Here is a 25570-nt window from a genome sequence, read left to right on the forward strand (position 1 = left end):
CCTAAGCGAGAATCATACCCCTAGACCAACAAGCCAACTAAATGCACAGTTCACTGTACTCCTGGAAAAGCAACTCTCCCGGTGCTCAGTGCTTTACTGCACCCCTGGTAAAAAAAAGACCATTTTGGCACTTACCGGATCAACATTAAAACAGGCTTTAACGACTGAGTCGGGCTCGTCCGGGATTTGAACCCGGGACCTCTCGCACCCTAAGCGAGAATCATACCCCTAGACCAACGAGCCAACTAAATGCACAGTTCACTGTACTCCTGGAAAAGCAACTCTCCCGGTGCTCAGTGCTTTACTGCACCCCTGGTAAAAAAAAGACCATTTTGGCAGTTACCGGATCAACATTAAAACAGGCTTTAACGACTGAGTCGGGCTCGTCCGGGATTTGAACCCGGGACCTCTCGCACCCGAAGCGAGAATCATACCCCTAGACCAACGAGCCATTCAAACAAGCTCTTCACTGTGCTCCCGGTAAAGAAAGCAGGATGCACAGATACACCTTAAAAGAGCACTTTTGAAGTTGCAGACGGGCTCGTTCGAGATTTGAAGCCGGGACCTCTCGCAACCTAAGTGAGAATCATAGCCCTTGACCAACGAGACTCCTAGGGGTGCAAAAACAAACCAAAAAAAACCTCCTATCTGCCACAGCTCCACCAGCTTGGCGTTCCCTTCCAGTTGAGTGTTGACCAAAGCTTATCAGGGTAAGGGACTTGAGGCTCGATTCCAACCGAGACGGTTGCACTGCAGCGCCGCCCAACTATGGCAATGGTCGGATCGACTTATACAACTCCAGAAATCCGGGACCTCTCGTACCCGCTGTGCGCCAGTTTTCATTTATACTTCTGCATCATTGTCCACGTCGACGTGCAGTACACATGCGAACCGCTAGTCTGCAGTGTCCACGGGCATGATGCTTGTGTAAACCGAAGTACCACGGCAGAGGCCGAAGAAGACAGCCCTTCCAATCGAATGTTGACCAAAACTTGTCAGGACGTGAGGCTCGATTCAACCCCAGCCAGAAAACAGGCCTCAAAGACCAAGGCGGGCTCGTCCGGGATTTGAACCCGGGACCTCTCGCACCCTAAGCGAGAATCATACCCCTAGACCAACGAGCCAACTAAATGCACAGTTCACTGTACTCCTGGAAAAGCAACTCTCCCGGTGCTCAGTGCTTTACTGCACCCCTGGTAAAAAAAAGACCATTTTGGCACTTACCGGATCAACATTAAAACAGGCTTTAACGACTGAGTCGGGCTCGTCCGGGATTTGAACCCGGGACCTCTCGCACCCGAAGCGAGAATCATACCCCTAGACCAACGAGCCATTCAAACAAACTCTTCACTGTGCTCCCGGTAAAGAAAGCAGGATGCACAGATACACCTTAAAAGAGCACTTTTGAAGTTGCAGACGGGCTCGTTCGAGATTTGAAGCCGGGACCTCTCGCAACCTAAGTGAGAATCATAGCCCTTGACCAACGAGACTCCTAGGGGTGCAAAAACAAACCAAAAAAAACCTCCTATCTGCCACAGCTCCACCAGCTTGGGCTTCCCTTCCAGTCGAGTGTTGACCAAAGCTTATCAGGGTAAGGGACTTGAGGCTCGATTCCAACCCAGACGGTTGCACTGCAGCGCCGCCCAACTATGGCAATGGTCGGATCGACTTATACAACTCCAGAAATCCGGGACCTCTCGTACCCGCTGTGCGCCGGTTTTCATTTATACTTCTGCATCATTGTCCACGTCGACGTGCAGTACACATGCGAACCGCTAGTCTGCAGTGTCCACGGGCATGATGCTTGTGTAAACCGAAGTACCACAGCAGAGGCCGAAGAAGAAGCCGTAGCTACGGTTCGAACCAGAAGTATAAATCAGACTTTACACTCTCCCAAATGAGCTATATTGACAATGCCACGTCTGGCAAGTGACCAGCGCTGTAAATGACATTGACACTGAAAAACCACAAGTAGGAAGATTTCAGTCCTACTTAATGATGCCTTGCAACCGAGCCAAAGCAAGCAGGATAGACAGCTACTCCTCCAAAAAAGTGTTTTCAAAGCTGCAGACAGGCTCGTCCAGGATTTGAACCAAGGAACTGTTGCACCTGAAGCAAGAATCACAACCCTAGACCAACAAGCCACACAAAGGAGGTATGGTCACTGAAATAGCTCAGATGGAACCGTCGTTCAGTGCAAACTCTCAAACCCATCAAGCTAAGCAGCCAACCAAGTTCAAATTGCAGATGAGGAACTGAGAAAAAGGGTCCGACTTAGATGTCAAAAGAAAGCCGGATCAATGGATGCAACTTTAAAAATCTAGGCTTAATGCGGGCTCGTCCGGGATTTAAACCCGTGAACTCTCGCACCCTAAGCGAGAATCATACCCCTAGACCAACGAGCCTCTCGATGGTGTCCAGTCTTGAAGAAGACACATACGGCTGCAAAACCCCCCCACATGCTTTCTGCTGGGTCTCCAGAAGATTGGACAGCCCTTCCAATCGAATGTTGACCAAAACTTGTCAGGACGTGAGGCTCGATTCAACCCCAGCCAGAAAACAGGCCTCAAAGACCAAGGCGGGCTCGTCCGGGATTTGAACCCGGGACCTCTCGCACCCTAAGCGAGAATCATACCCCCTAGACCAACGAGCCAACTAAATGCACAGTTCACTGTACTCCTGGAAAAGCAACTCTCCCGGTGCTCAGTGCTTTACTGCACCCCTGGTAAAAAAAAAAGACCATTTTGGCACTTACCGGATCAACATTAAAACAGGCTTTAACGACTGAGTCGGGCTCGTCCGGGATTTGAACCCGGGACCTCTCGCACCCTAAACGAGAATCATACCCCTAGACCAACGAGCCTCTCGATGGTTTCCAGTCTTGAAGAAGACACATACGGCTGCAAAACCCCCCCCCCACATGCTTTCTGCTGGGTCTCCAGCAGATTGGACAGCCCTTCCAGTCGAATGTTGACCAAAACTTGTCAGGACGTGAGGCTCGATTCAACCCCAGCCAGAAAACAGGCCTCAAAGACCAAGGCGGGCTCGTCCGGGATTTGAACCCGGGACCTCTCGCACCCTAAGCGAGAATCATACCCCTAGACCAACGAGCCAACTAAATGCACAGTTCACTGTACTCCTTGAAAAGCAACTCTCCCGGTGCTCAGTGCTTTACTGCACCCCTGGTAAAAAAAAGACCATTTTGGCACTTACCGGATCAACATTAAAACAGGCTTTAACGACTGAGTCGGGCTCGTCCGGGATTTGAACCCGGGACCTCTCGCACCCGAAGCGAGAATCATAACCCTAGACCAACGAGCCATTCAAACAAACTCTTCACTGTGCTCCCGGTAAAGAAAGCAGGATGCACAGATACACCTTAAAAGAGCACTTTTGAAGTTGCAGACGGGCTCGTTCGAGATTTGAAGCCGGGACCTCTCGCAACCTAAGTGAGAATCATAGCCCTTGACCAACGAGACTCCTAGGGGTGTGACGTCGTGAAGACAACACATATGGCTGCAAAAACAAACCAAAAAAAACCTCCTATCTGCCACAGCTCCACCAGCTTGGGCTTCCCTTCCAGTCGAGTGTTGACCAAAGCTTATCAGGGTAAGGGACTTGAGGCTCGATTCCAACCCAGACGGTTGCACTGCAGCGCCGCCCAACTATGGCAATGGTCGGATCGACTTATACAACTCCAGAAATCCGGGACCTCTCGTACCCGCTGTGCGCCGGTTTTCATTTATACTTCTGCATCATTGTCCACGTCGACGTGCAGTACACATGCGAACCGCTAGTCTGCAGTGTCCACGGGCATGATGCTTGTGTAAACCGAAGTACCACGGCAGAGGCCGAAGAAGAAGCCGTAGCTACGGTTCGAACCAGAAGTATAAATCAGACTTTACACTCTCCCAAATGAGCTATATTGACAATGCCACGTCTGGCAAGTGACCAGCGCTGTAAATGACATTGACACTGAAAAACCACAAGTAGGAAGATTTCAGTCCTACTTAATGATGCCTTGCAACCGAGCCAAAGCAAGCAGGATAGACAGCTACTCCTCCAAAAAAGTGTTTTCAAAGCTGCAGACAGGCTCGTCCAGGATTTGAACCAAGGAACTGTTGCACCTGAAGCAAGAATCACAACCCTAGACCAACAAGCCACACAAAGGAGGTATGGTCACTGAAATAGCTCAGATGGAACCGTCGTTCAGTGCAAACTCTCAAACCCATCAAGCTAAGCAGCCAACCAAGTTCAAATTGCAGATGAGGAACTGAGAAAAAGGGTCCGACTTAGATGTCAAAAGAAAGCCGGATCAATGGATGCAACTTTAAAAATCTAGGCTTAATGCGGGCTCGTCCGGGATTTGAACCCGGGACCTCTCGCACCCTAAGCGAGAATCATACCCCTAGACCAACGAGCCTCTCGATGGTGTCCAGTCTTGAAGAAGACACATACGGCTGCAAAACCCCCCCACATGCTTTCTGCTGGGTCTCCAGCAGATTGGACAGCCCTTCCAATCGAATGTTGACCAAAACTTGTCAGGACGTGAGGCTCGATTCAACCCCAGCCAGAAAACAGGCCTCAAAGACCAAGGCGGGCTCGTCCGGGATTTGAACCCGGGACCTCTCGCATCCTAAGCGAGAATCATACCCCTAGACCAACGAGCCAACTAAATGCACAGTTCACTGTACTCCTGGAAAAGCAACTCTCCCGGTGCTCAGTGCTTTACTGCACCCCTGGTAAAAAAAAAGATCATTTTGGCACTTACCGGATCAACATTAAAACAGGCTTTAACGACTGAGTCGGGCTCGTCCGGGATTTGAACCCGGGACCTCTCGCACCCGAAGCGAGAATCATACCCCTAGACCAACGAGCCATTCAAACAAACTCTTCACTTTGCTCCCGGTAAAGAAAGCAGGATGCACAGATACACCTTAAAAGAGCACTTTTGAAGTTGCAGACAGGCTCGTTCGAGATTTGAAGCCGGGACCTCTCGCAACCTAAGTGAGAATCATAGCCCTTGACCAACGAGACTCCTAGGGGTGTGACGTCGTGAAGACGACACATATGGCTGCAAAAACAAACCAAAAAAACCCTCCTATCTGCCACAGCTCCACCAGCTTGGGCTTCCCTTCCAGTCGAGTGTTGACCAAAGCTTATCAGGGTAAGGGACTTGAGGCTCGATTCCAACCCAGACGGTTGCACTGCAGCGCCGCCCAACTATGGCAATGGTCGGATCGACTTATACAACTCCAGAAATCCGGGACCTCTCGTACCCGCTGTGCGCCGGTTTTCATTTATACTTCTGCATCATTGTCCACGTCGACGTGCAGTACACATGCGAACCGCTAGTCTGCAGTGTCCACGGGCATGATGCTTGTGTAAACCGAAGTACCACGGCAGAGGCCGAAGAAGAAGCCGTAGCTACGGTTCGAACCAGAAGTATAAATCAGACTTTACACTCTCCCAAATGAGCTATATTGACAATGCCACGTCTGGCAAGTGACCAGCGCTGTAAATGACATTGACACTGAAAAACCACAAGTAGGAAGATTTCAGTCCTACTTAATGATGCCTTGCAACCGAGCCAAAGCAAGCAGGATAGACAGCTACTCCTCCAAAAAAAGTGTTTTCAAAGCTGCAGACAGGCTCGTCCAGGATTTGAACCAAGGAACTGTTGCACCTGAAGCAAAAATCACAACCCTAGACCAACAAGCCACACAAAGCTGCTCGCTCCTGTGGTTGCCAAATGCATACAGACTATGCACATGGCTGCTAAGACACTCGTTTTTGCCATGCCTCCACCAGCTCGGGCTAACTTCCCAATCGACTGTTGACCCCAAAAATGTCACTGCAAAAGATGTGAAGCAAGGTTCAACTGTAGACGGTTGCCATCTGAGCTATTTCAGTGACCAGGAGGTATGGTCACTGAAATAGCTCAGATGGAAACTTCGTTCAGTGCAAACTCTCAAACCCATCAAGTTAAGCAGCCAACCAAGTTCAAATTGCAGATGAGGAACTGAGAAAAAGGGTCCGACTTAGATGTCAAAAGAAAGCCGGATCAATGGATGCAACTTTAAAAATCTAGACTTAATGCGGGCTCGTCCGGGATTTGAACCCGGGACCTCTTGCACCCTAAGCGAGAATCATACCCCTAGACCAACAAGCCTCTTGATAGTGTCCAGTCTTGAAGAAGACACATACGGCTGCAAAACCCCCCCACATCCTTTCTGCTGGGTCTCCAGCAGATTGGACAGCCCTTCCAATTGAATGTTGACCAAAACTTGTCAGGACGTGAGGCTCGATTCAACCCCAGCCAGAAAACAGGCCTCAAAGACCAAGGCGGGCTAGTCCGGGATTTGAACCCGGGACCTCTAAGCGAGAATCATACCCCTAGATCAACTAGCCAACTAAATGCACAGTTCACTGTACTCCTGGAAAAGTAACTCTCCCGGTGCTCAGTGTTCAAGCACACCGGCCACATGCTTTACTGCACCCCTGGTAAAAAAAAGACCATTTTGGCACTTACCGGATCAACATTAAAACAGGTTTTAACGACTGAGTCGAGCTCGTCCGGGATTTGAACCCGGGACCTCTCGCACCCGAAGCGAGAATCATACCCCTAGACCAACAAGCAATTCAAACAAACTCTTCACTGTGCTCCCGGTAAAGAAAGCAGGATGCACAGATACACCTTAATAGAGCACTTTTGAAGTTGCAGACGGGCTCGTTCGAGATTTGAAGCCGGGACCTCTCGCAACCTAAGTGAGAATCATACCCCTTGACCAACGAGACTCCTAGGGGTGTGATGTCGTGAAGACGACACATATGGCTGCAAAAAAAAAAAAAAAAAAACCTCCTATCTGCCACAGCTCCACCAGCTTGGGCTTCCCTTCCAATCGAGTGTTGACCAAAGCTTCATTCCACTTTGCACGTATTTTTTCGTGGTGAAGAGTCGCATGATAACGTGCATCATCACTACAACACTGCCTTTATGGTTCTGGCTTTTGTTCACACAGCGCTCGTTCCCGTAATTTTCCAGAATCAGCGTGCAACAGTTATGTAGCTTACTGCATTCGGTTTTTGAAAAAGAAAAAACATTAATGATCATTCTGAAATATCCTGTTGAGTATCAGCAAGCTAGGCTCTCTCTATGGCTCTGGGCTCAGCTAAAGCATACATGACCATAGTTACCTGGCTGTGCGTCACTCAGAAAACAACAGGCCAATCAGAAGAGAGGCTCATGAATATTAATTAGATGGGCCAAAATCGACCTGTTTTTGACAGAGCTCCTAAAAAAGGAGCTGTAAAAATATATTGAGATGTATTTTGGCACTTATACCACAAATTCTTAAGGACATCAACAACTAAAATAAACCTCCAGAAATGTGTACAATATGGGACCTTTAATAATGAAGTTTAGACAGACCGACAGACAAGCAGACGGACGGCAAGAGAGGGGGAGAGAGTTTAAGATCGTAAATTACCTCTCTCAAGTCTGTGTGTCTCTCAAAGGTGACTGGCAGCATCGTCTCTACTGACGGTTAAACTTTAAGTTAATTTTCTTCAAGACCATGCCGTTGTTACCTCGCGTCTGTCAACTGTCATGTCGTTTTTAAGTTGTTTATCGTCATCGTCAGAGATGCGCTAACAACATTAGCGCGAATGCTAACTGTATGTGTGTGCGTCTGTGTGTGAGAGAGAGCGAGAGAAATAGAGTGTGTGCTTTCCGTACATAATATAACATAATATTGTGGAAAAAACATGGACATAATCTGTCGTTTTTATCCTGTTGTTTACCGTATGTATTAGTTTTGCCAGTGTCACTGTAGCTTTTGGTTATTTTGCCGTTTTGGGCTGTAAGGACCTTTGAAATAACTGAAATCGTGTGGCGAAGTGATATAGACATGTACTGCGGTCAAAAGCTGCCTGGAACTACGTTCGCCATGCATTTCCCTGAAAATAATGGAAACCTCTAGAACGTTTGTCAGCCAATCAGATTCAAGCATTCAACAGCCCTGTAGTATAAATACTGATAAACTCTGTTATTAATGAGGACATAATTGTGAAATGACATAGATATGAAAATGAAAGTTTAAGCTGTTGTACACAATGCACTGAGGACACAAAAAGACTTCGATCTTAACTTTCTGCTTTATTCCTAAACATTAACCCAGTTCTTATCCCAGTTAAATCAACAGCAATGCCTGGGAAGAGCTAAAAAGGAATTCAGTACATATAAAATGAACATTTAGTGCCTTTATCTGAAAACACTTAAAATCACACAGCTGTTAAAGGTGTTACAAAAAATAATAATAAAAGATGAAAAAATGTTTCACAAATAGCTTAAAGGTAAGGAGCCACCTTTAAATGTAGGAAGCTACTGATGTGGACAAAAATAAAATAAATAAAAGGCACAAACACATGGCATACAAACTTGATTAATTCTTGTAAATATCCAGTAAGGATCCATCTTCTTTTTTCTTTAAGATAGCTGAAGCTGTAGGCTCCCGCTCACAAAAACCTCTGCAAGTTTCAGCAAACGTCTTCAGGCTGTCCTTTCTTTTAAAAGTGGACCTCAATGTATGGAACAGATCTGGGTTAGCTGCTGCAAGTTCTGCAATGGGAGCCTGAGACACAATGGTATTCCGATCTACCCCAAGCCTTGTATAAGCTTCAGTTTTGCTGATGCGATCCTTTTTAACCTTTTCCAACACCATGTTGTAGCGGCTAATGGAGTCATCAGGGGTTTTGACTGTTGGACAAGAGAATGCATTAATGGTTGATTTTTATTCAACTGAACCCAGCAGTATTAATAGTGCTATAATACAGTTAACAATTTTACATTTGGGTACAAAGGAATCATACATGCAGTATCTCACAAAAGTGAGTACACTCCTCACATTTCAGCAACTATTTTAGCATATCTTCTTAAGGGACAATACTATATAAATGAAACTTGGATATATTTTAGAGTAGCAGTGTGCAGCTTGTATATCGGTAGATTTACTGTCCTCTGAAAATAACTCAACATACAGCCATTATTGTCAAAATAGCTGGAAACAAAATTGAGTTTACCCTAAGTGAACTTGTCCAAAGTGTCAATATATTGTTTTAACACTGCAGCTGGGCGATATGGCAAAAAAAATTATAACGATAATTTTTTTCATATCAGTCGATATCGATAATTATCACGATAAATGTCAAATCTTTATATCTATCAATTTTAAAGGCAGACTTTTACTCCTGAATGAAAGAAAAACCAGACAGTTAATTATTTATGGTTTATTGTCAGAACATGACAAATACTTTCCAAACAATGATCAATTGAGGTAGAATACAGATTAGAATATTACTAGTAAAATCAACATCAATAGAATACAATATTATTAATATTAATAGAATATATAAAACTAATATATAAGAACTGTAATATGATACAACACTTACACATGTTACATGCTGTAAATGCAGAGTTAGGCCGTGTTCACACTTGGCGTCTTTTTTCACAAGAAAAAGTTGACTAGGGCGTTTTTTTTAGTAAAAAAAAAAAGCTGGCAGCGTTCTGTTACAAAAAGCAGCCGAGTGTGTCTTTTGTTGCTATAACAACAGCAACAGTAGCGTAGTGCTGTGTGGTGAAGAAATGTCGAGAAAGAGCCTCTTTGTGATGTATATTACGATAGAGTTGTTTACTCATATCATACAACTCCTTGTGCTCCGAAACTAGTATGATAAGTTGATCTACCGGCAACTTCTCCATTTTTTCTTGTTGTTTTTGTTGTTATGGAAATGATAGGTCCCGCTACTTGCTTGTCATTGGTCAGCTGTCAAAAAAGCGCTTGACGTAGGGCATTTTCTTAAAAAAAGTTCAACTTTTTTCAACTTAAAAAGACGCTCTGAGCTGCAAAAAAAGACGCCGGCGGTGGCGTTTAAAAAAAGCGCTAGGGCTTTTTTGAAAAGACGGTTTACTCCTTAGGATTAGAATGCAAAACAGACGCTGGCAGTTTGAAAAAGGACGGCAAGTGTGAACACGGCCTTAAAGTCATTTTTAAGTGTATTTATCATTCAACAAAAATAAGAATAGATAAATCTTTTCAGCATGCCAATTGCTTTGTGCAGCTGATTTAACACATTTTGTAAAATGTTTTAGCTGTCTGACAATATAAATAAAAAGAAATAATGGCTCAGGGCTCTATGCTCACTTTTCTTGCTAGGAGCACTTGTCTAACCTAAAGAATTTAGGAGCACATTCTAAACAATAATCAAAACTCTGATAAAAAAAATAAAAAAAATAATTAGCCTTCCTATTACGAGGTGATATTTGACTCCTCGAAGTGATTTACAGGGGAATTTTGTTTTTTACCTTTGTTTTTACCCTTTCATATGTTTAATGAGGCTCAGAGGTGAAATGAATGCAATCAAAATCCTAAATTCATGTTGAGATTAATGTGTTTAATATAAAATTATGACTACAGAAATATTAAAGATTTAAATAACTGAACAGATCTGCCAGCAGATGGCGGCAAGACACTGATTTAATTACTGAATCATATCGTTCATTTGATTCGTTCGAACGGATGGTTTCAGACGGATCTGTCTTTATGAATGGGAAATTAAATAATTTCACTAGATTCCTTTAAAAACGTACGTTTCATTCATAAACGAAACACCGCTGTGTTTGAATGGAGATGCGCACAGTTTTGACTTGTTTCAAACTACTCTGGACGACGAAATAGAGCAAAATCAGGCAAAAGTGTTGTAGTCAGTCAATGTATGTCACTTAATAATAACTTCTTGTTTATTTAACTGCTGTATTAGATCAATATCTCATTTACAAACTCCCTTAAAAATTATTAAAATTTGTCCTTTATCTTATTTCACCATCTCACAAAGCTCTATTATAAACAATGACTCTCTTTACTGCACAATCAATCTCTTATTTACACTATCTCTACACTTTATTTATGAAAGGATTGGTGAGATATGTCTGTGATACATTACTCAACGTTACAAAAACGTGTAGAAACCTTTGAAGCTCTGCTGAGCGCAAACACAAATATGCTGATCGGGTCAGTCGCACATGGTGCTCCTAAATATTTTTTTACAGTCGCACGTACAAATTTTTAGTCACAAATACGAGTGAAACGGTCGCACTGTAGAGCCCTGTGGCTGTAAACTAAATACTGCATGTAGCATCCGGAAGTGCAGGCTGCAAAATGCCTGCGCAGTGCGTAAACATTATCGAGCGCTTATTGAAATGTCATTATCGTTTTATCAAAAAAAAAAAAAAAAAAAAAAACTATATCGTGATAATTATCGTTATCGAATTATCGCCCAGCCCTAGTTAGCACCATAGTTATCTGGCACTGCCTTAATCACCCTGCGCATGGAATTGACCAGAGCTCCACAGGTTGTTGCTGGGATCCTCCTCTTCCACTCCTTACGGAGCTGCTCGACGTTAGACACAAGGTGCTTCTCCACCTTACACTTGAGGATGCCCCACAGGTGCTTAATAGGGTTCAGGTCTGAGGACATACTTGGCCACCCCACCCCATCACCTTCAGCTTCCTCAGCAAGGCAGTTGTCATCTTGGTGGTGTGTTTGGGATTGTTATGTTGAAAAACTCATGCATCCCCAGACCATGATGCTATCACCACCATGCTTGACAGTAGGCAAGACACTATTTTTTTGGTCCTCTTCACCAGGGCATCGCCACACATGCTGGACACCATCTGAGCCAAACAAGTTTATCTTATAGTCTCATCAGACCACAGGACATGGTTCCAGTAATTCATGCTCTTGGACAGGTTGTCTTCAGCAAACTGTTTGTGAGCAGCTTCAGATGAGGCTTCCTTCTGTGACGACGACTATGCAAACCGACTTGTTGCAGAGCATGGCGTATGGTCTGAGCACTGACAAGCTCACCTTCTACTTCTGCAACTGTTAAAGCAATTCTGGCAGCACTCATGCGCATGTTTTTTTGATGCCAGTTTCTGCACCTGATGCACAGAACGAGTGCTCAGTTTCATTGATCTACCCTTGCAAAGACTGTTACGAATTAAACCCATCTTGGAAAACCTCTGTATGACCCTGACCACTGTAGTGTAACTCAGTTTCAGGGTGTTACTGAACCTCTAATAGCCTTGACCAAATTTGTGGAGAGCAACAATTCTAATTCTCAAATCCTCAAAGAGTTCTTTGCCATGAGATGCCATGTTGAACATCCAGTGGTCAGTATGAGAGAATTGTAATTAAAGCACCTAATTTTAACTGCTCTAATACAATATACACAACTTTGTATGGTCCTGTCAAGCAGACACAAACATAAACATGATGAATAGGACATGTGGCTTTGTATGGTTAAACAACATAATGCTGTTATCACTTAGGGTGTACTCACTTTTGTTGCCAGCTATTTTGACAAAATGGCTGTATATTGAGTTATTTTCAGAGGACAGTGAATCTATACTGCTATACAAGTTGCACACTGACTACTCTACAATATATCCAAGCTTAATTTCTATAGTATTGTCACTGCTGTGGAACCAACAACAGAACATAGTATAGGCAGTGGTCAAATTGTAAAAAAAAAAAAAAATTTCAGAGGGAATGGATGAGTGGGGTTCGTTTAGCTAACTTTACACAATAATTACAAAATTTGTCTAAAATTTAAACAATTTTGTTTAACAAAAATTTTTTTATTAAATGTACTATGATTTATAAGCTGTTGTCCCTCGGGGACCTGAAACAAGGGATTATTGTTGTTAATTGCACAATATTTGGCTGTATGTGTTTTTGTGCTGGTACCTTGGCTGATTTAGGGCTCTCATGGAAGAATAAATAGACACTAAAACTGCCAGTAGGTGTCAGCAAGTCCCGGTTCATTAATTATTCACTAAATAATTGCATCAAAATATTAGTTCAAAACAGCTGATTCAGTTAGAAACGAAGCAAGTGACTGCCTTTATGATTGGATTTTAAATTATTGGTTTACTCAATTCAATCAAATTCATTCAAAAACATATTCAATTAGAAACAAAACAGTGCAGTGTTGCTCTGCATGCTTTTAAAAATGTCATAGGTTGCAATTAAACCATTTTTGAGCTTGTGTGCAGCTTGTTGCAATATTATCAATCGCTGTTATTTAGTTAGTAAAGTATCATACAAAGAGAAGTTTACATTTTCGTTTGCATGACAATTTTTTACACAACATTATTAATATAAAGGGGATGGTAAGGCTGCATACCTCTTGGTTTCTTGCCCGTTATTTTGGCCTTTTTTGGCTGGGATTTTCTCTTCTTGGCTTTCTTGGCCGCTGAAGACTCAGAATCGGGCTCAGACTCAGATGATGAATCGGAGGATGAGGAATCAGTTACATCTGGCTCCTGTTTTCGCTGTCCAGGTAGGTGCCTTATAGGTGGGATATAACTGGCAACGTCTCCCCCCTTGTCACTTCTTATTGCAAGAGCTGTGAAAATCAAATGGTTAAGAAATTTCTGACAATGTAATATTTGCCAATGGTGTTGTGACAATCAATATTTTTGAAGCTGTAATGTTCTCAGATCAGTTTTACCCTCTTTTAGTCTTTCCCGGAGGAAATTTCGCTCTTCTTTAAGTGTGTCTACCCATTCTTTTAAGGTAGCAATCTCTTTTCTTTGTTCCTTAATCGTCTGCTTAGCCTCCTGTAGACATTTTTGCAGATTGGGGGCTCCTGTAATCCAAAAAAGACCTCATACTGAGATATTGTGATGCAAAAAAAATCACATACTTCAAAGTTCTGTTAGATGTATTTGACTGTGAAATATTAAAGATCATATCAAATAAGTAGCCCAAGTCACACAACAGTAAATGTTCATTTCAACAGTAAGTCTAATGATAGCTGAAGCCCATTTGGCAAGAAATGTTTTCATATTAGCACTGGTTTAGATTCCTATGCATAGAGGTATTACTGTTTTCACAATTTTTGTAATAATACATTGAAGGCCTATAAATGTACATTGAGCCTTGGAGTGAAAGAAAGAATGATGAATGAAGCCTACGTTTTTCAGCTTTTTCACTCTTGATTTCTGTGGCATATCTTGTAATAGACCACTGGTCTCAAACTCAATTCCTGGAGGGCCACAGCTCTGCACAGTTTAGCTCCAACTGTAATCAAACACACCTGATCCAGCTAATCAAGGTCTTCAGGATTACTAGAAACTTCCAAGCAGGTGTGAGTTGGAGTTGGTTGGAGCTAAACTCTGCAGAGCTGCGGCCCTCAAGGAATTGAGTTTAAATCTCTGTTATAGACACATTTTACTTGTCACTCAATTAAAGGGGTCCTATTATGCTCCTTTACAAAGTCTTTATTCTGTTTTTGGGGTGTACTTGAACATGCTCTCATGCTTAGTTGTTCGAAAAACGCATTATTTTTCACATAATTTAGATTATTACAATAGCTTTCTCCCCAGCCTGGCACAAACGGCTCGATTAGTTCCGGGTTCCGCCTTCCGAAAAACCAAATGTATTGTGATTGGCCAGAAGTCCCACTGCGTTGCGATTGGCAAACAGCATATAGACCGCGTTCCGCCCTGCTGCCCCTTCCCAAAGCAGCAAACTAGATTAAAGTGATTCTTACCTTTTAAATATGGATATTTTTTTTACAAAAACACATCTGATCGCTAAAGGAGGCTTTTACCGACCGCCCCGGAGCCATATGAGGCACTTTTTTATTATGGATCGACGTATTTTCAGTCTATGCTGTTCTATGAGTGCCAGAATTGATTTAATATAACTCCGCTTGCATTCGTCTGAAAGAAGGAAGTCATCTACACCTAGGATGCATGAAGGGTGAGTAAATAATACGCTATTGTTTGTCCTATCGTCAGCATGCGAGATCGCGGATATGTGACATTATCATTATTGTGCTAATGTATTTAATTATTTGCATGCCCGAAATCATAAGGCTAGTGAAACTATCTACACTGTATGATGAATAAATATCTTACCACACACTGCACGTCTAGGCGCGGCTCCGACGCGTCCACGGATAATCACTAACGTTAGTCAATGTTAGTGTTTACATCAGTCGTGGATCTGCGTGTGTTTGGACCCTCTGTACAACACACGTGAACGGTGCGGCTTCAGCACGGCTAACGGAGCAGTTCGCGGACCTTTAGTTAAAGCTGTGTTTAAACGAGCCGACCTACAGCTCGCTGTACCACCCCAAATTTAAAGCGGCTGTCCTTAATACATGGGTAAAGTTAGGCGAATCCCCCACCCGCCAACGAATTGAATTTCAGTAGGCGGGATACCGCATTGTGACATCATTGCATGCGGAAAACAAACGCTGCAGTCCAAACGAGTCGTTTCGTTGTAGTTCTTGAACAGGGATTTTTTAAAACTAAATATCTTCGTTTGGAGTGGACTTTGAGATTTGTAACTTTGTATATGTTTTTTTATGCCCAAACATACACACCACACACTGGCTAAAGTTCAAAAAGTGAAAAAGCATAATAGGACCCCTTTAACTGCCACTTACAGTCTATTTTAAGGAACTACATTGCTGATATATTAATTTAATTACAAACTTAAACTTTTGCATTACCACGGTATAGTGAACATGAACAAGATTTAGATTTGCAAACTAATAATAAGTTCACACTTCACGATTTTAAACCTGATTAAAATCTATGACTAATGCTGCCAGGCATCAGAAAGCTGGCAAATATTGTTATGGTTCATTATAAAAAAGTAATTAGCTTTTGCTGCCGATTTTTACTCTGGTTATCAAGCAGCTAGCTTAAGATGACCATATTTTAGTTTTCAAAAAGAGAACATGCCAAGCCACTCCCCTGTACATATGGGTAAATAAGATGGCGGCATGCCCATTGTTACGCTTAGGTCATGGTTCTCATTAAATATAAGGCTGTCTTTGCGCTTTACCCAGTCCAGTTTTGCAGATCGCTAGACTCCCATGCTGCATTGGTTAGAGACAAGGGAGACCCAAGGATTACAGTCAGGAATGCTCTGTCGGGCTAGCCCCCACGGACCACCAACGAGTTTCCGGATTTTGGCACTGGTTCATCTCGCGGCAAGCCCAGTGTCTTTTTTGGAGCCTGTGAGGAGATTAAGATGTCTACCGCTGCATCAGAGGTGGGAATATCTTAAAGGTGCCATAGAATGCATTTATACAATATTTTAAATTGTTCTCTGATATCTACATAGAAGGTATATGGCATAGGAAAGGGCAAAAAATCTCCAGAAACGGTTTTACAGGTCCATTTACAACCCTAGGATTTGTCCCTAGAATGAAATGCTCTGTTTTTGCCTTATTTGGAAGGTTCATGAATATTAATGAGCTCTGCTCTGATTGGCTGTTTCACAGAGCTGCTCATCTCTATAGCTGGCACAAAAATATATATTTAAGTAGGAGCTCTAGCCGCTTTTAATATGCAGTTTGTTGAATCTGCCGTTTTGAATCGGCGATATTTTCCTCTCACTATACGCCTTATTCAACCCGCTGCCATTTTGAATCGAAAACGAGGCTGTGAGGGATAGTAGTCCAGCAGCGCCCACTGTGGCGCGTTGTTGCGTAACGGGATGTAGATCGTATATCCGTAAAATAATAGGTCATTTCACATTTTTCCACAGGACAAAGAGCTCCAGAAGACGTGGATTGATCGACAGGACAAATAACCTAACTTTCAGGTAACAATATTGCATTTTTTTTGAGAAAATGACTGTGGAAAGACTGCTAATTTCTAATGGGAGCATGTTTATCTTCCTTTAAACGCTTACATAGAGTTTTTCAAATGATGTTATATAGATTAAAATGCTTAATGGTTTGTGTTAAGAGCCTGCAGCTAGGTCATAAGCGTCTTCCCGACCTTTATTATGAAATTACGATAAACATGACACTTTCCTTGTCTAAAGCAAGACAGAAACAAAAAAATAATGTTCTGAATATCATTTAGCGATTTTAAAAGGGGTTGACATCAAACACTACATGGCAAACTAATAAATAATTGTTATCTTTTGATCTCTTTGCATAAAAATAAACTTTCAACCCACTGTTTTTTGTATGACTTAACATGTTGTCTGAAAGAGGCTTACGATCTAACGTTAACTGCAGGCTCTTAACACAAACTATTAAACATGTTGATCTTTAAAACATCATTTAAAAAGAATATCTTTTTCATTTACAATCGCAAGGTTTTCTTTTCGTGAGGTCTTTGAGTCCAGGTAAACACAGACGGAGCTGAACCCTCCTTAAGCGTCCTAATTCCAGTCAGTGTTTTTGAAAAACAATCCTGAGTAAAATGTTGAGCACTCTTGTGTTCTTTGTAATCTATTTAGTTTAGTTGTTGTAGTAATACATCACATGTTAGCTCTGCGTAAACGTTTAAAGGAAGATAAACATGCTCGCATTATAAATTAGCAATTAGCCAACCGGCTAGTTTCCACAGTCATTTTCTTAAATAAATGCAATATTGTTACCTGAAAGTTAGGTTATATGTCCTGTCGATCAGTCCACGTTTTCTGGAGCGCTTTGTCCTGTGGAAAAATGTGAAATGACCTATTATTTTACGGCTATACGATCTACATCCCGGTACGCAACAATGCGCCACAGTGGGCGCTGCTGGACTGCTATCCCTCACAGCCTCGTTTTCGATTCAAAATGGCAGCGGGCTGAATAAGGCGTATTGTGATCGCATGTGCTCTGTGTAATGTTATAATGCAGCGGGAGTGCTTACTTACTACATAAGATCAGATGCTTGTTAGTGATGCTCAGGATCTGTAAATCATTCGCCATCATCAGCGCAGTTATCTCCCTGTTTATGTGGTAAGTGAAATCGTATGTACTGCAATGTAACAGGCTAACGCTAGCTGTAAGCTAACCGTGTCCCTTCAGTTGCTTGCCTTATTTTACTGATGTACTGACGAAGATTGGGCGATGCAAATGTTGGGGGCGTAACTATTAACGATCGGGACTATTTCGTAACAGTCGTTGTTATGTTGGAATTGACCTATTTTTTCGGTTGTCTTTTGCAAACACTAGATTTATATAAGAAGGAGGAAATGGTGGTGTTTGAGACTCATGGTATGGCATGTCCATGTCCATGTACTGAACTGTTATTATTCAACTATGCCAAGGTAAATACAGTTTTCCATCCTATGCCACCTTTAAGCAGCTGCACAGTCGGAGTCCACGGCTAAAGCTGGCGGCCATGTTTCTCCAGACGGCCAGGACCGTAGGGGTGGAGGTGGACTTCGTATGAACATTTGGACACAGGAACAACATTGGGTCTAATTGAGTGAGGAGGGTATCTGGTTCCATCAGGGGCTTTGGGTCAACTGGACATCTCTTTTCTCAGTTTTGAGTTAGATTCGGTCAACATGTCAAACTAACTCTAACAACAACAACTCACTTTTAAAGATATCAAGGTTATTTTCCACAAAATGTTCTTTACATTATGTAGGATGATTTGAAAACAGTGAATCACCAAAAAATATCTTTTGCAGGGTTTTCACAGAGAGAGAGTCACAAGCTACTCTGGTATTAAAGGTAGCTAAATTTTGCATGATTCCCTGATTTACTCTGATCCAGTTATGGGCTTTCCTCCTGATATAATACATCGGGGATGCAAAAGTCTGGTGCATTTAATAAGGGTTGAAGTTAAACTCCATAGGGCTATTCCTCTTTTTTCAATTCCTATTTCTATAATGCTTTATATAGTACAGATTTTCAAATCCCCTCACAGGGATAAAGAGGAAAACTGCAGACACGATGGAAGCAATTCAGATTCTCCTGTAAATCAGGTCTAAAAGACTTTGTTTCTGGAAGTCTTTTCACACTTGATGCACATGACAGGCTTCTCTCCGATGTCACTGCATGATGCCTAGGTTTTTCTTGTCTGTAAAACTCATTCCACAGTGATGACATTGAAACAGGTCCCTCTTCATGTCGTACTTAATGTTACCTTGTTTTTGGTTGAAACTTCTCTCCATTGTAAGTATGTGCCTGTTAAGGTTTCCTTTATGAGTAAAACTGTTTCCACACTGTTGGCAGTTAAAAGCTTTCTTAGGGCGTGTTCACACTTGGCGTCTTTTTTGAAACTCCCAGCGTCTGTTTTACATTATAATCCTATGGAGTAAACGGTGTTTTCAAAAACTTTTTAAAAAGCTACCACCTGTGTCTTTGTCCGTAGCTCAGAGCATCTTTTCAATTTGAAAAATTAACTTTTCTGAAGAAAACGCCCTATGTCAAGCGCCTTTTTGACAGCTGACCAATGACAAGCGAGCCTTTCTCTCCATATAATGGAGAATTCTATGGTGCCCCAGAGTTTAAACTTCCAAAATGCACTTTAAATGGCTCTAAACAATCTCAGCCGAGGAATAAGGGTCTTATCTAGCCAAATAATTGGTTATTTTCCAAAACAATTTATATACTTTTTAACCTCAATCGCTCATTTTGTCTAGCTCTGTGTGAACTCTGTTTTCCGGTTAATGACAGTTAGGGTATGTTGAAAAAATCTTATCTCATTTTCATCTCCAACTTCAAAATCATCCTACGTCGCTGTTTTACCTTTTTTGGTAAAGGGTATTTGACCATCTTTGCACGTTCACTTTGTAAACACTGTGTACTTCTGCATCGATGTAGGATGATTTTGAAGTTGAGGGTGAAAATGAGATGAGAGTTTTTCAAAATACCCAAGCATGAGGTTAAAAATTATATATATAATAATATAAAAACTGGTATGGCAAAGAACTGATGTGCTCATTGTGATGCATTCGCAAAGGAGGGAGGTGAGTTTCTCTGTTTTCCCGATTTTGCATGAGTGTGTCTGCCTCTCGCGGCATTAACAACGCATTCGCGGATATCACTCAGATATCATCTCCGATGTCTCCTGACCATCTGTTATACAGGGCGTGTCACCTTACGGTGACCCCTACTAGAGCGGTTTCTTTCCCGGGACAGGTCTGCTACTTTCTATCTGTGAGTCAGTTCACTGAGGAAACTAGACCCGGTAGTGTTGGCAGTTCCTGTTCTGATAAGTCTAAGATACTTAGCCATTTCCCCCGAAGGAATCGCTTGGTTCCAAGCCTAATGGTGCGTTCACACCGGACGCGACTTGCGCGGAAAAAACGCGCTATTCGCGCGTAGTTGAACGCTTGAACATTTGAGTTTACTCGCGTCATTCGCGCGTGACATTTTCTTCACAACAGACGCGAATTCGCGTCAAGGGAGGGGCTTCTGCCACTCGTCAGCGGGAAAGTAGTTGTAAAATAGGTGAATGAGCTCAATTTGCCAGCTTTAGCTTGCTTGTAGTCTCAATATGTATGTATATGTAGGTTAAATTGAGTAAAGAGCGTTTTTTAAAACTAACCAGATTGTCCGACCTCTTCACTCACTTTATTCCTAGCAAGATCCCTTTTATTCCTGTTTCTACAAAAGTCCAAAGATGTATCGTACAGCTCCGAGGAACCACAGACAGCAACGGTGATTTTGTCCGCCATTGTTGTTTCGGATTTCTGCCTCCGTCACTACTAGAGCAAGCTCCTGACTGGTTACCGCGGCGCGGAATTCCGCCGAAGTTCAGATTTTTGAACTCGCGCGTTTCGCGTGATTCGCGCGAATGGCGCGGCAATCGCTTGAAACGCTCAATGCGCGTTGCGCGTTTCGCGCCGCCTCATTCGCGCTATTCGCGCGTTTCGCGCCGCAGGATGGCTATTCGCGTCTTTGCATTGACTTAACATGTAAATCACTCGCGCTTGCCGCTTCATTCGCGTCCGGTGTGAACGCACCTTAAGCTGTGCCCTGGGCTTTTCTTTGGTCCATTCAGGTAAGTGGGTAACAGTTCAGGGGCCTCATGTATCAACGCTGCGTACGCACAAAAACTTTGCGTACGCCAGATTTCACGCTCACGTTTGGATTTACTAACGATGAAATTAACGTGAGAATGTGCGTTGATCCACGCCAACTCCATGTCTGGCGTACGTGTATTTTTTGTGCGTGTGTTTGTTTTATGTCCCTTGGCGACTCCTAGAGGCAATTATTTTAAATTGCACACTACAAAGTATCGCACCAACACATGTGGAAAACATTGCTATTAATTTATAATTGATAAAATGGGTTAATTGAGACAATATTTTTCTACCAGTTATGTGATTTAGAACATATAAAAGCATTTGCAAATGTATACATCCCTTAGTCTATGGCAATGGCAGTGTTGGCCTTATTGGAGGACTTTGTCAATGGCCAAATCCGAAGGGAACGCGTTTTTAGGGATCACGGTGATTTTCTGGCCCACGATGATGACTGGCTTATAAGCTGTTTCAGATCTCCAAGAGCTCCTCTTGGAGCTCTGTGCTGAGTTGGGTCCAAATTTGGAGACAGCGAGGAGCCACGCATTACCCGTTCCCTTACAGGTGCTGATAACGCTCGGTTTCCTGGCAAATGGTTCTTTCCCAAGAGAACTGGCAGACCGCTCTGGGTTAAGCCAGTCGTCTTTGAGCCGTGCAATGCCAGATGTATGGGACGGGATCATCCGCATGTCTAGCAGGTATATAAGATTTCCATACCATGCAGTTGACCAGCCAAACAAAGCGCAATTAGCAGCGATCCCCGGTTTTCCTAATGTAACCGCAAGCGATCGAAGACCAATTTGGATACGTGAATCGGAAACAGCCAAGTTTTACTTTTTTTAATTTTATTGAGCGTAATTATTTATCAGGAGACCGCGGTTATCCATTAAAGACGTGGCTGTTAACCCCCCTCAACAACCCACAAACTGACCAAGAGCGCAGATACAATGATGCCCATTCTCGCACTTGTAGCGGGCGATTGGGCAACTGAAATTCCGCTGGCACAGACCTTTTGAGGGGCATGTGCTGAAACTGAAAAAAGGGCACCCCCCAACCTCTCCACCACCAAAAAAAAAAAAAAAAAACACACACACAATAATATTCTTATATTATATTTAATAAGTATTAATAACTTTTATACAGATAATACATACATATAGAGGGGATCTTATGTAAATATCTTATATCTTATGTAAACTAATTAAAACAACACTGTGATCCACTGGGATGTCCCTCTCAATGGCTATATAGGCTATATAATATGATGAAATGTTAATAAATTACATCATGTAATTTACAAGTATCAGCAAATTCAGCAGATAGCCATAAAATCAAAATAGAAATTTCTTCTTTGTGTCAAACTAAATCACATTATGTCAACATCACACCGTGTGGTGATGCATTATATGAACCTTTACAGACATAGGCCTACTTTAAGACAATGTTGTACTTATTCAAACAACAATATATTTTACCATTACAAGACAAAGACGTTCATCTGCTTCCGCTCTATGACTGACTGATGCGCTGAAACGTAAGTCGCCGCTGTTCTCCTCTTACCTGCACCTTTACATCGGACCATTTCTTTTTTAATTTGTTCACAGTGCGATGTTCAGACCCCCCTGCGTTAACCGCGTCAGCTAAACTCTCCCACTCTATTTTTTCTATTTATTTTTTTTACAAGCTTGCAAATAACAGTTTTTCTCCGGTTTACCTCCGGTAGGAGCACCTTCAATTCACATTCTGTTAAGTTTCTCTTGCTTGCTTTTTCGTTTGGTTTCATTACCATATTAATATGGGGGAGGAGGCAGGGAGGGGTTTTGCGCTCGTGCATGTGCGCTCAAATTCACGTTAATTCAGATGTACAAAGAGATTATGCGTGGAATTCCGCGTACGCAGTGTTTCGTACATCTGATTTTTTTACTGCGTACGCACATTTACAGCTTTGTACGTACGCAATGTTTTAGTATTAATTCAACGCAAGTCTTTGTACATGAGGCCCCAGGCCTTTGGCCGTGGGGGATAACGTTCTGACAGCCGTCACCACGTCCCAACAGGGGCAATTCTTCTCAGAATTGGTACTTAGTGCTCGCCATATCAGCATGCACTCCCCTCAGCATGGCAGCGTGGGTATAGCCGTTCCCCAATAGCGCCCTCTAGAGGACGCAGTGAGAGTTCCCTCAGAAGGGTATGTAACCCTGGTTCCCTGAGAAGGGAACGAGACACTGCGTCCTCTAGACTCTTCGCCATGCTTCGGACGATAAGCTTCAGACTTTGAAGTGAATGTTAGGTTGCACCGGCGCCTCTTTATACTATGGGCTCCCGGTAGTGACGCACCGGTAGTTCTGCCTGTATCATCTCAGTGAACTGTTTGAGGCTTTACACATGCACAGTAAAGTATATTACACGTTTTCTGATGTTTTAGAGAGATGAGAATCTTTTTGGAAAACTCTTAAAAACACTTTTCAAGTGAATAAAAACTAACCTGTTTGTTCCTCAGTGTCTTCATGTTTGACTCCGAATGTTTCTTCAATCCTCATGTCTTCGCTCTCCTCTTTAATAAACTCCATCTTTTTAAAAACTGTCCTTTGTCCTGTTTAAGATTAAATAATTAACAGAAAGTTAACATTTAAGCACATTCCCACTTTGAACTGTTACCGTCTGGTCAACACTACAGAGCATTGGGCACAAGAACAGCCAGGCAAGGAACAGTTTCTTCCCTCAGGCAATCCATCTCATGAACACTTGACAATAATTGTGAAACAAAACACCATTTATACACTTATATATGTATTTATCTAATACACATACTTAATTCACATTTCGAATGTGCACATAATATACCTGCACACAATAAAGCTCTTTCTGGTTCTAATTCTAGATCAGCAGTCAGTGCCCTGGTAAGGGAGTCAGACTGAGACTTAAATACATTAATACACTATTACACTTTCATGAAAACATTTGCAGTTGGTTTGTAAAAGTTATCATCATTACTCATGTTTGTTGTTCTCGTTTGTCTTCAGCATGATCTGATTCGAGCGCTTCGAATCACTGAATCGTTTTAAGAATGATTCTGTTGAGATGATTCGTACGGTGCCCGCCAGGGGACACCTTCGGTTCACTTATGTTTGTCGTGGCCACGAGATATTAATTCGTGGCCACAACATATTAACTCGTGGGAACGTAATATTATGTCGTGGGAACGTCATATTATGTCGTGGCCACGAGATCATTTTGTCGAGGTAACGACATCCTTATGTCGTGGCCACGACATAATATGACGTTCCCACGAGTTAATATGACGTTCCCACGAATTAATATCTCGTGGCCACGACATAATATCACGTTCCCACGAGTTTATATGTCGTGGCCACGACAAACATAAGTGAACCGAAGGTGTCCCCTGGCGGGCACCGTAGATTCGGATCGTCGGTTTCTCTCACTTCTTTCCAGCACTTGAACAATGAACTGATTTCACATATCAGGAGCGAAATGAAACGCACCTTTTCTGTTATTATTATGAGGATGCGCTTTACTCACAAAAATAACGTTAAATATAGGATTGGTGTATTTGACATACCTTGTAAAAACGTGTAAATTGACAGAACAGTTTGCACAGATTTATAAACTTAAAAACCACAAACCTTGCCAAGCCGAATCACAACAAATGCAGGTTAGAAGAGGCGCAGCTTGATGACGTCACACCGCCAGACCAAAATAAAAGTCCCGTTTACACACTGATGTCTATTATATGCGTATTATAAAGCATTTCCACAATTTTTAGCATGGTAAATCTAGAAATTTTTATATTTTCGTTTTACAATAATGTACATTTACAACACTATACTTTGTGTTTTCTTACCTTGCCATTAAATTACATAAAAATAGTTAACATATGTAACCCAGTGGAATCGGGCCGATTGCGGCTGAGTGCCGGTGTTCTGTCGATTTGTCCTACCCACTGATAGATCAGTGGTCCTACCTCGTCAGATTTTCCTACCGTAGCACAAAATTACGGCTATATCTATCGGTCCATCCTACCTTATCACAAATTCCTACTGTGAGTTTCTGCTTCGCCTCTGTGACTACGTAAAATTATTTAGTGTAAATTTCCAGAAAATGCGTACTAAGCAATGATAGCATGATAAAAAAAATAAAAATAAAAAATAGGTAGGATGATTTTAAAGTGCAAAATACCTCATCTGATTGTCCTACCAGTGCAAAATAAAAAGGTAGGATTGTTTTAAAGTGCAAAATACCTCATCTGATTGTCCTACCAGTGCAAAATAAAAAGGTAGGATTGTTTTAAAGTGCAAAATACCTCATCTGATTGTCCTACCAGTGCAAAATAAAAAGGAAGGATTATTTTAAAGTGCAAATACCTCATCAGATTGTCCTACCAGTGCAAAATAAACAGGTAGGATGATTTACATTGCAAAATAAACAGGTAGGATGATTTTACAGTGCAAAATAAAAAGGTAGGATGATTTTACAGTGCAAAATAAACAGGTAGGATGATTTTACAGTGCAAAATAAACAGGTAGGATGATTTTACAGTGCAAAATAAACAGGTAGGATGATTTTACAGTGCAAAATAAAAAGGTAGGATGATTTTACAGTGCAAAATACCTCATCAGATTGTCCTACCAGTGCAAAATAAAAAGGTAGGATTATTTTAAAGTGCAAATACCTCATCAGATTGTCCTACCAGTGCAAAATA

At 42.2% G+C, this 25570-nt stretch overlaps 1 protein-coding gene and 14 non-coding genes across 15 annotated transcripts in view; all 15 read right to left on the reverse strand.

The window, feature by feature from the left end:
• Positions 1-35, reverse strand: part of trnap-agg (transfer RNA proline (anticodon AGG)) — a 72-nt gene extending 37 nt beyond the window's left edge. Inside the window, exon 1 of the tRNA in view lies at positions 1-35. This exon is cut by the window's left edge and continues 37 nt beyond it. This is a non-coding gene — a tRNA (tRNA-Pro).
• Positions 36-171: 136 nt separating this feature from the next.
• trnap-agg (transfer RNA proline (anticodon AGG)) lies at positions 172-243 on the reverse strand. The gene has a single exon. It is a non-coding gene; the product is annotated as a tRNA-Pro (tRNA).
• A 136-nt stretch (positions 244-379) lies between these two features.
• On the reverse strand, positions 380-451 carry trnap-cgg (transfer RNA proline (anticodon CGG)). Its single transcript has one exon. It is a non-coding gene; the product is annotated as a tRNA-Pro (tRNA).
• A 601-nt stretch (positions 452-1052) lies between these two features.
• Positions 1053-1124, reverse strand: trnap-agg (transfer RNA proline (anticodon AGG)). Its single transcript has one exon. It is a non-coding gene; the product is annotated as a tRNA-Pro (tRNA).
• Positions 1125-1260: 136 nt separating this feature from the next.
• On the reverse strand, positions 1261-1332 carry trnap-cgg (transfer RNA proline (anticodon CGG)). The gene has a single exon. It is a non-coding gene; the product is annotated as a tRNA-Pro (tRNA).
• A 1248-nt stretch (positions 1333-2580) lies between these two features.
• Positions 2581-2653, reverse strand: trnap-agg (transfer RNA proline (anticodon AGG)). Its single transcript has one exon. It is a non-coding gene; the product is annotated as a tRNA-Pro (tRNA).
• Positions 2654-2791: 138 nt separating this feature from the next.
• On the reverse strand, positions 2792-2863 carry trnap-agg (transfer RNA proline (anticodon AGG)). Its single transcript has one exon. It is a non-coding gene; the product is annotated as a tRNA-Pro (tRNA).
• Positions 2864-3041: 178 nt separating this feature from the next.
• Positions 3042-3113, reverse strand: trnap-agg (transfer RNA proline (anticodon AGG)). The gene has a single exon. It is a non-coding gene; the product is annotated as a tRNA-Pro (tRNA).
• A 136-nt stretch (positions 3114-3249) lies between these two features.
• trnap-cgg (transfer RNA proline (anticodon CGG)) lies at positions 3250-3321 on the reverse strand. Its single transcript has one exon. It is a non-coding gene; the product is annotated as a tRNA-Pro (tRNA).
• A 1030-nt stretch (positions 3322-4351) lies between these two features.
• Positions 4352-4423, reverse strand: trnap-agg (transfer RNA proline (anticodon AGG)). Its single transcript has one exon. It is a non-coding gene; the product is annotated as a tRNA-Pro (tRNA).
• Positions 4424-4598: 175 nt separating this feature from the next.
• Positions 4599-4670, reverse strand: trnap-agg (transfer RNA proline (anticodon AGG)). Its single transcript has one exon. It is a non-coding gene; the product is annotated as a tRNA-Pro (tRNA).
• Positions 4671-4807: 137 nt separating this feature from the next.
• trnap-cgg (transfer RNA proline (anticodon CGG)) lies at positions 4808-4879 on the reverse strand. Its single transcript has one exon. It is a non-coding gene; the product is annotated as a tRNA-Pro (tRNA).
• A 1221-nt stretch (positions 4880-6100) lies between these two features.
• On the reverse strand, positions 6101-6172 carry trnap-agg (transfer RNA proline (anticodon AGG)). The gene has a single exon. It is a non-coding gene; the product is annotated as a tRNA-Pro (tRNA).
• A 395-nt stretch (positions 6173-6567) lies between these two features.
• Positions 6568-6639, reverse strand: trnap-cgg (transfer RNA proline (anticodon CGG)). The gene has a single exon. It is a non-coding gene; the product is annotated as a tRNA-Pro (tRNA).
• A 1499-nt stretch (positions 6640-8138) lies between these two features.
• LOC141341220 (uncharacterized) lies at positions 8139-24540 on the reverse strand. The gene is made up of 5 exons (XM_073846368.1): positions 24495-24540; positions 23336-23443; positions 13577-13714; positions 13250-13471; positions 8139-8758 (listed from the first exon to the last, which is right to left on the reverse strand). Exons 2-5 carry the CDS (start codon positions 23418-23420, stop codon positions 8445-8447), a joined length of 759 nt encoding a protein of 252 aa, XP_073702469.1. The 5' UTR covers positions 23421-23443; positions 24495-24540; the 3' UTR covers positions 8139-8444.
• Between the last annotated feature and the right edge of the window lie 1030 nt (positions 24541-25570).

Source organism: Garra rufa, chromosome 8 (assembly GCF_049309525.1).
Source record: "Garra rufa chromosome 8, GarRuf1.0, whole genome shotgun sequence".
Lineage (NCBI taxonomy): Eukaryota > Metazoa > Chordata > Actinopteri > Cypriniformes > Cyprinidae > Garra > Garra rufa.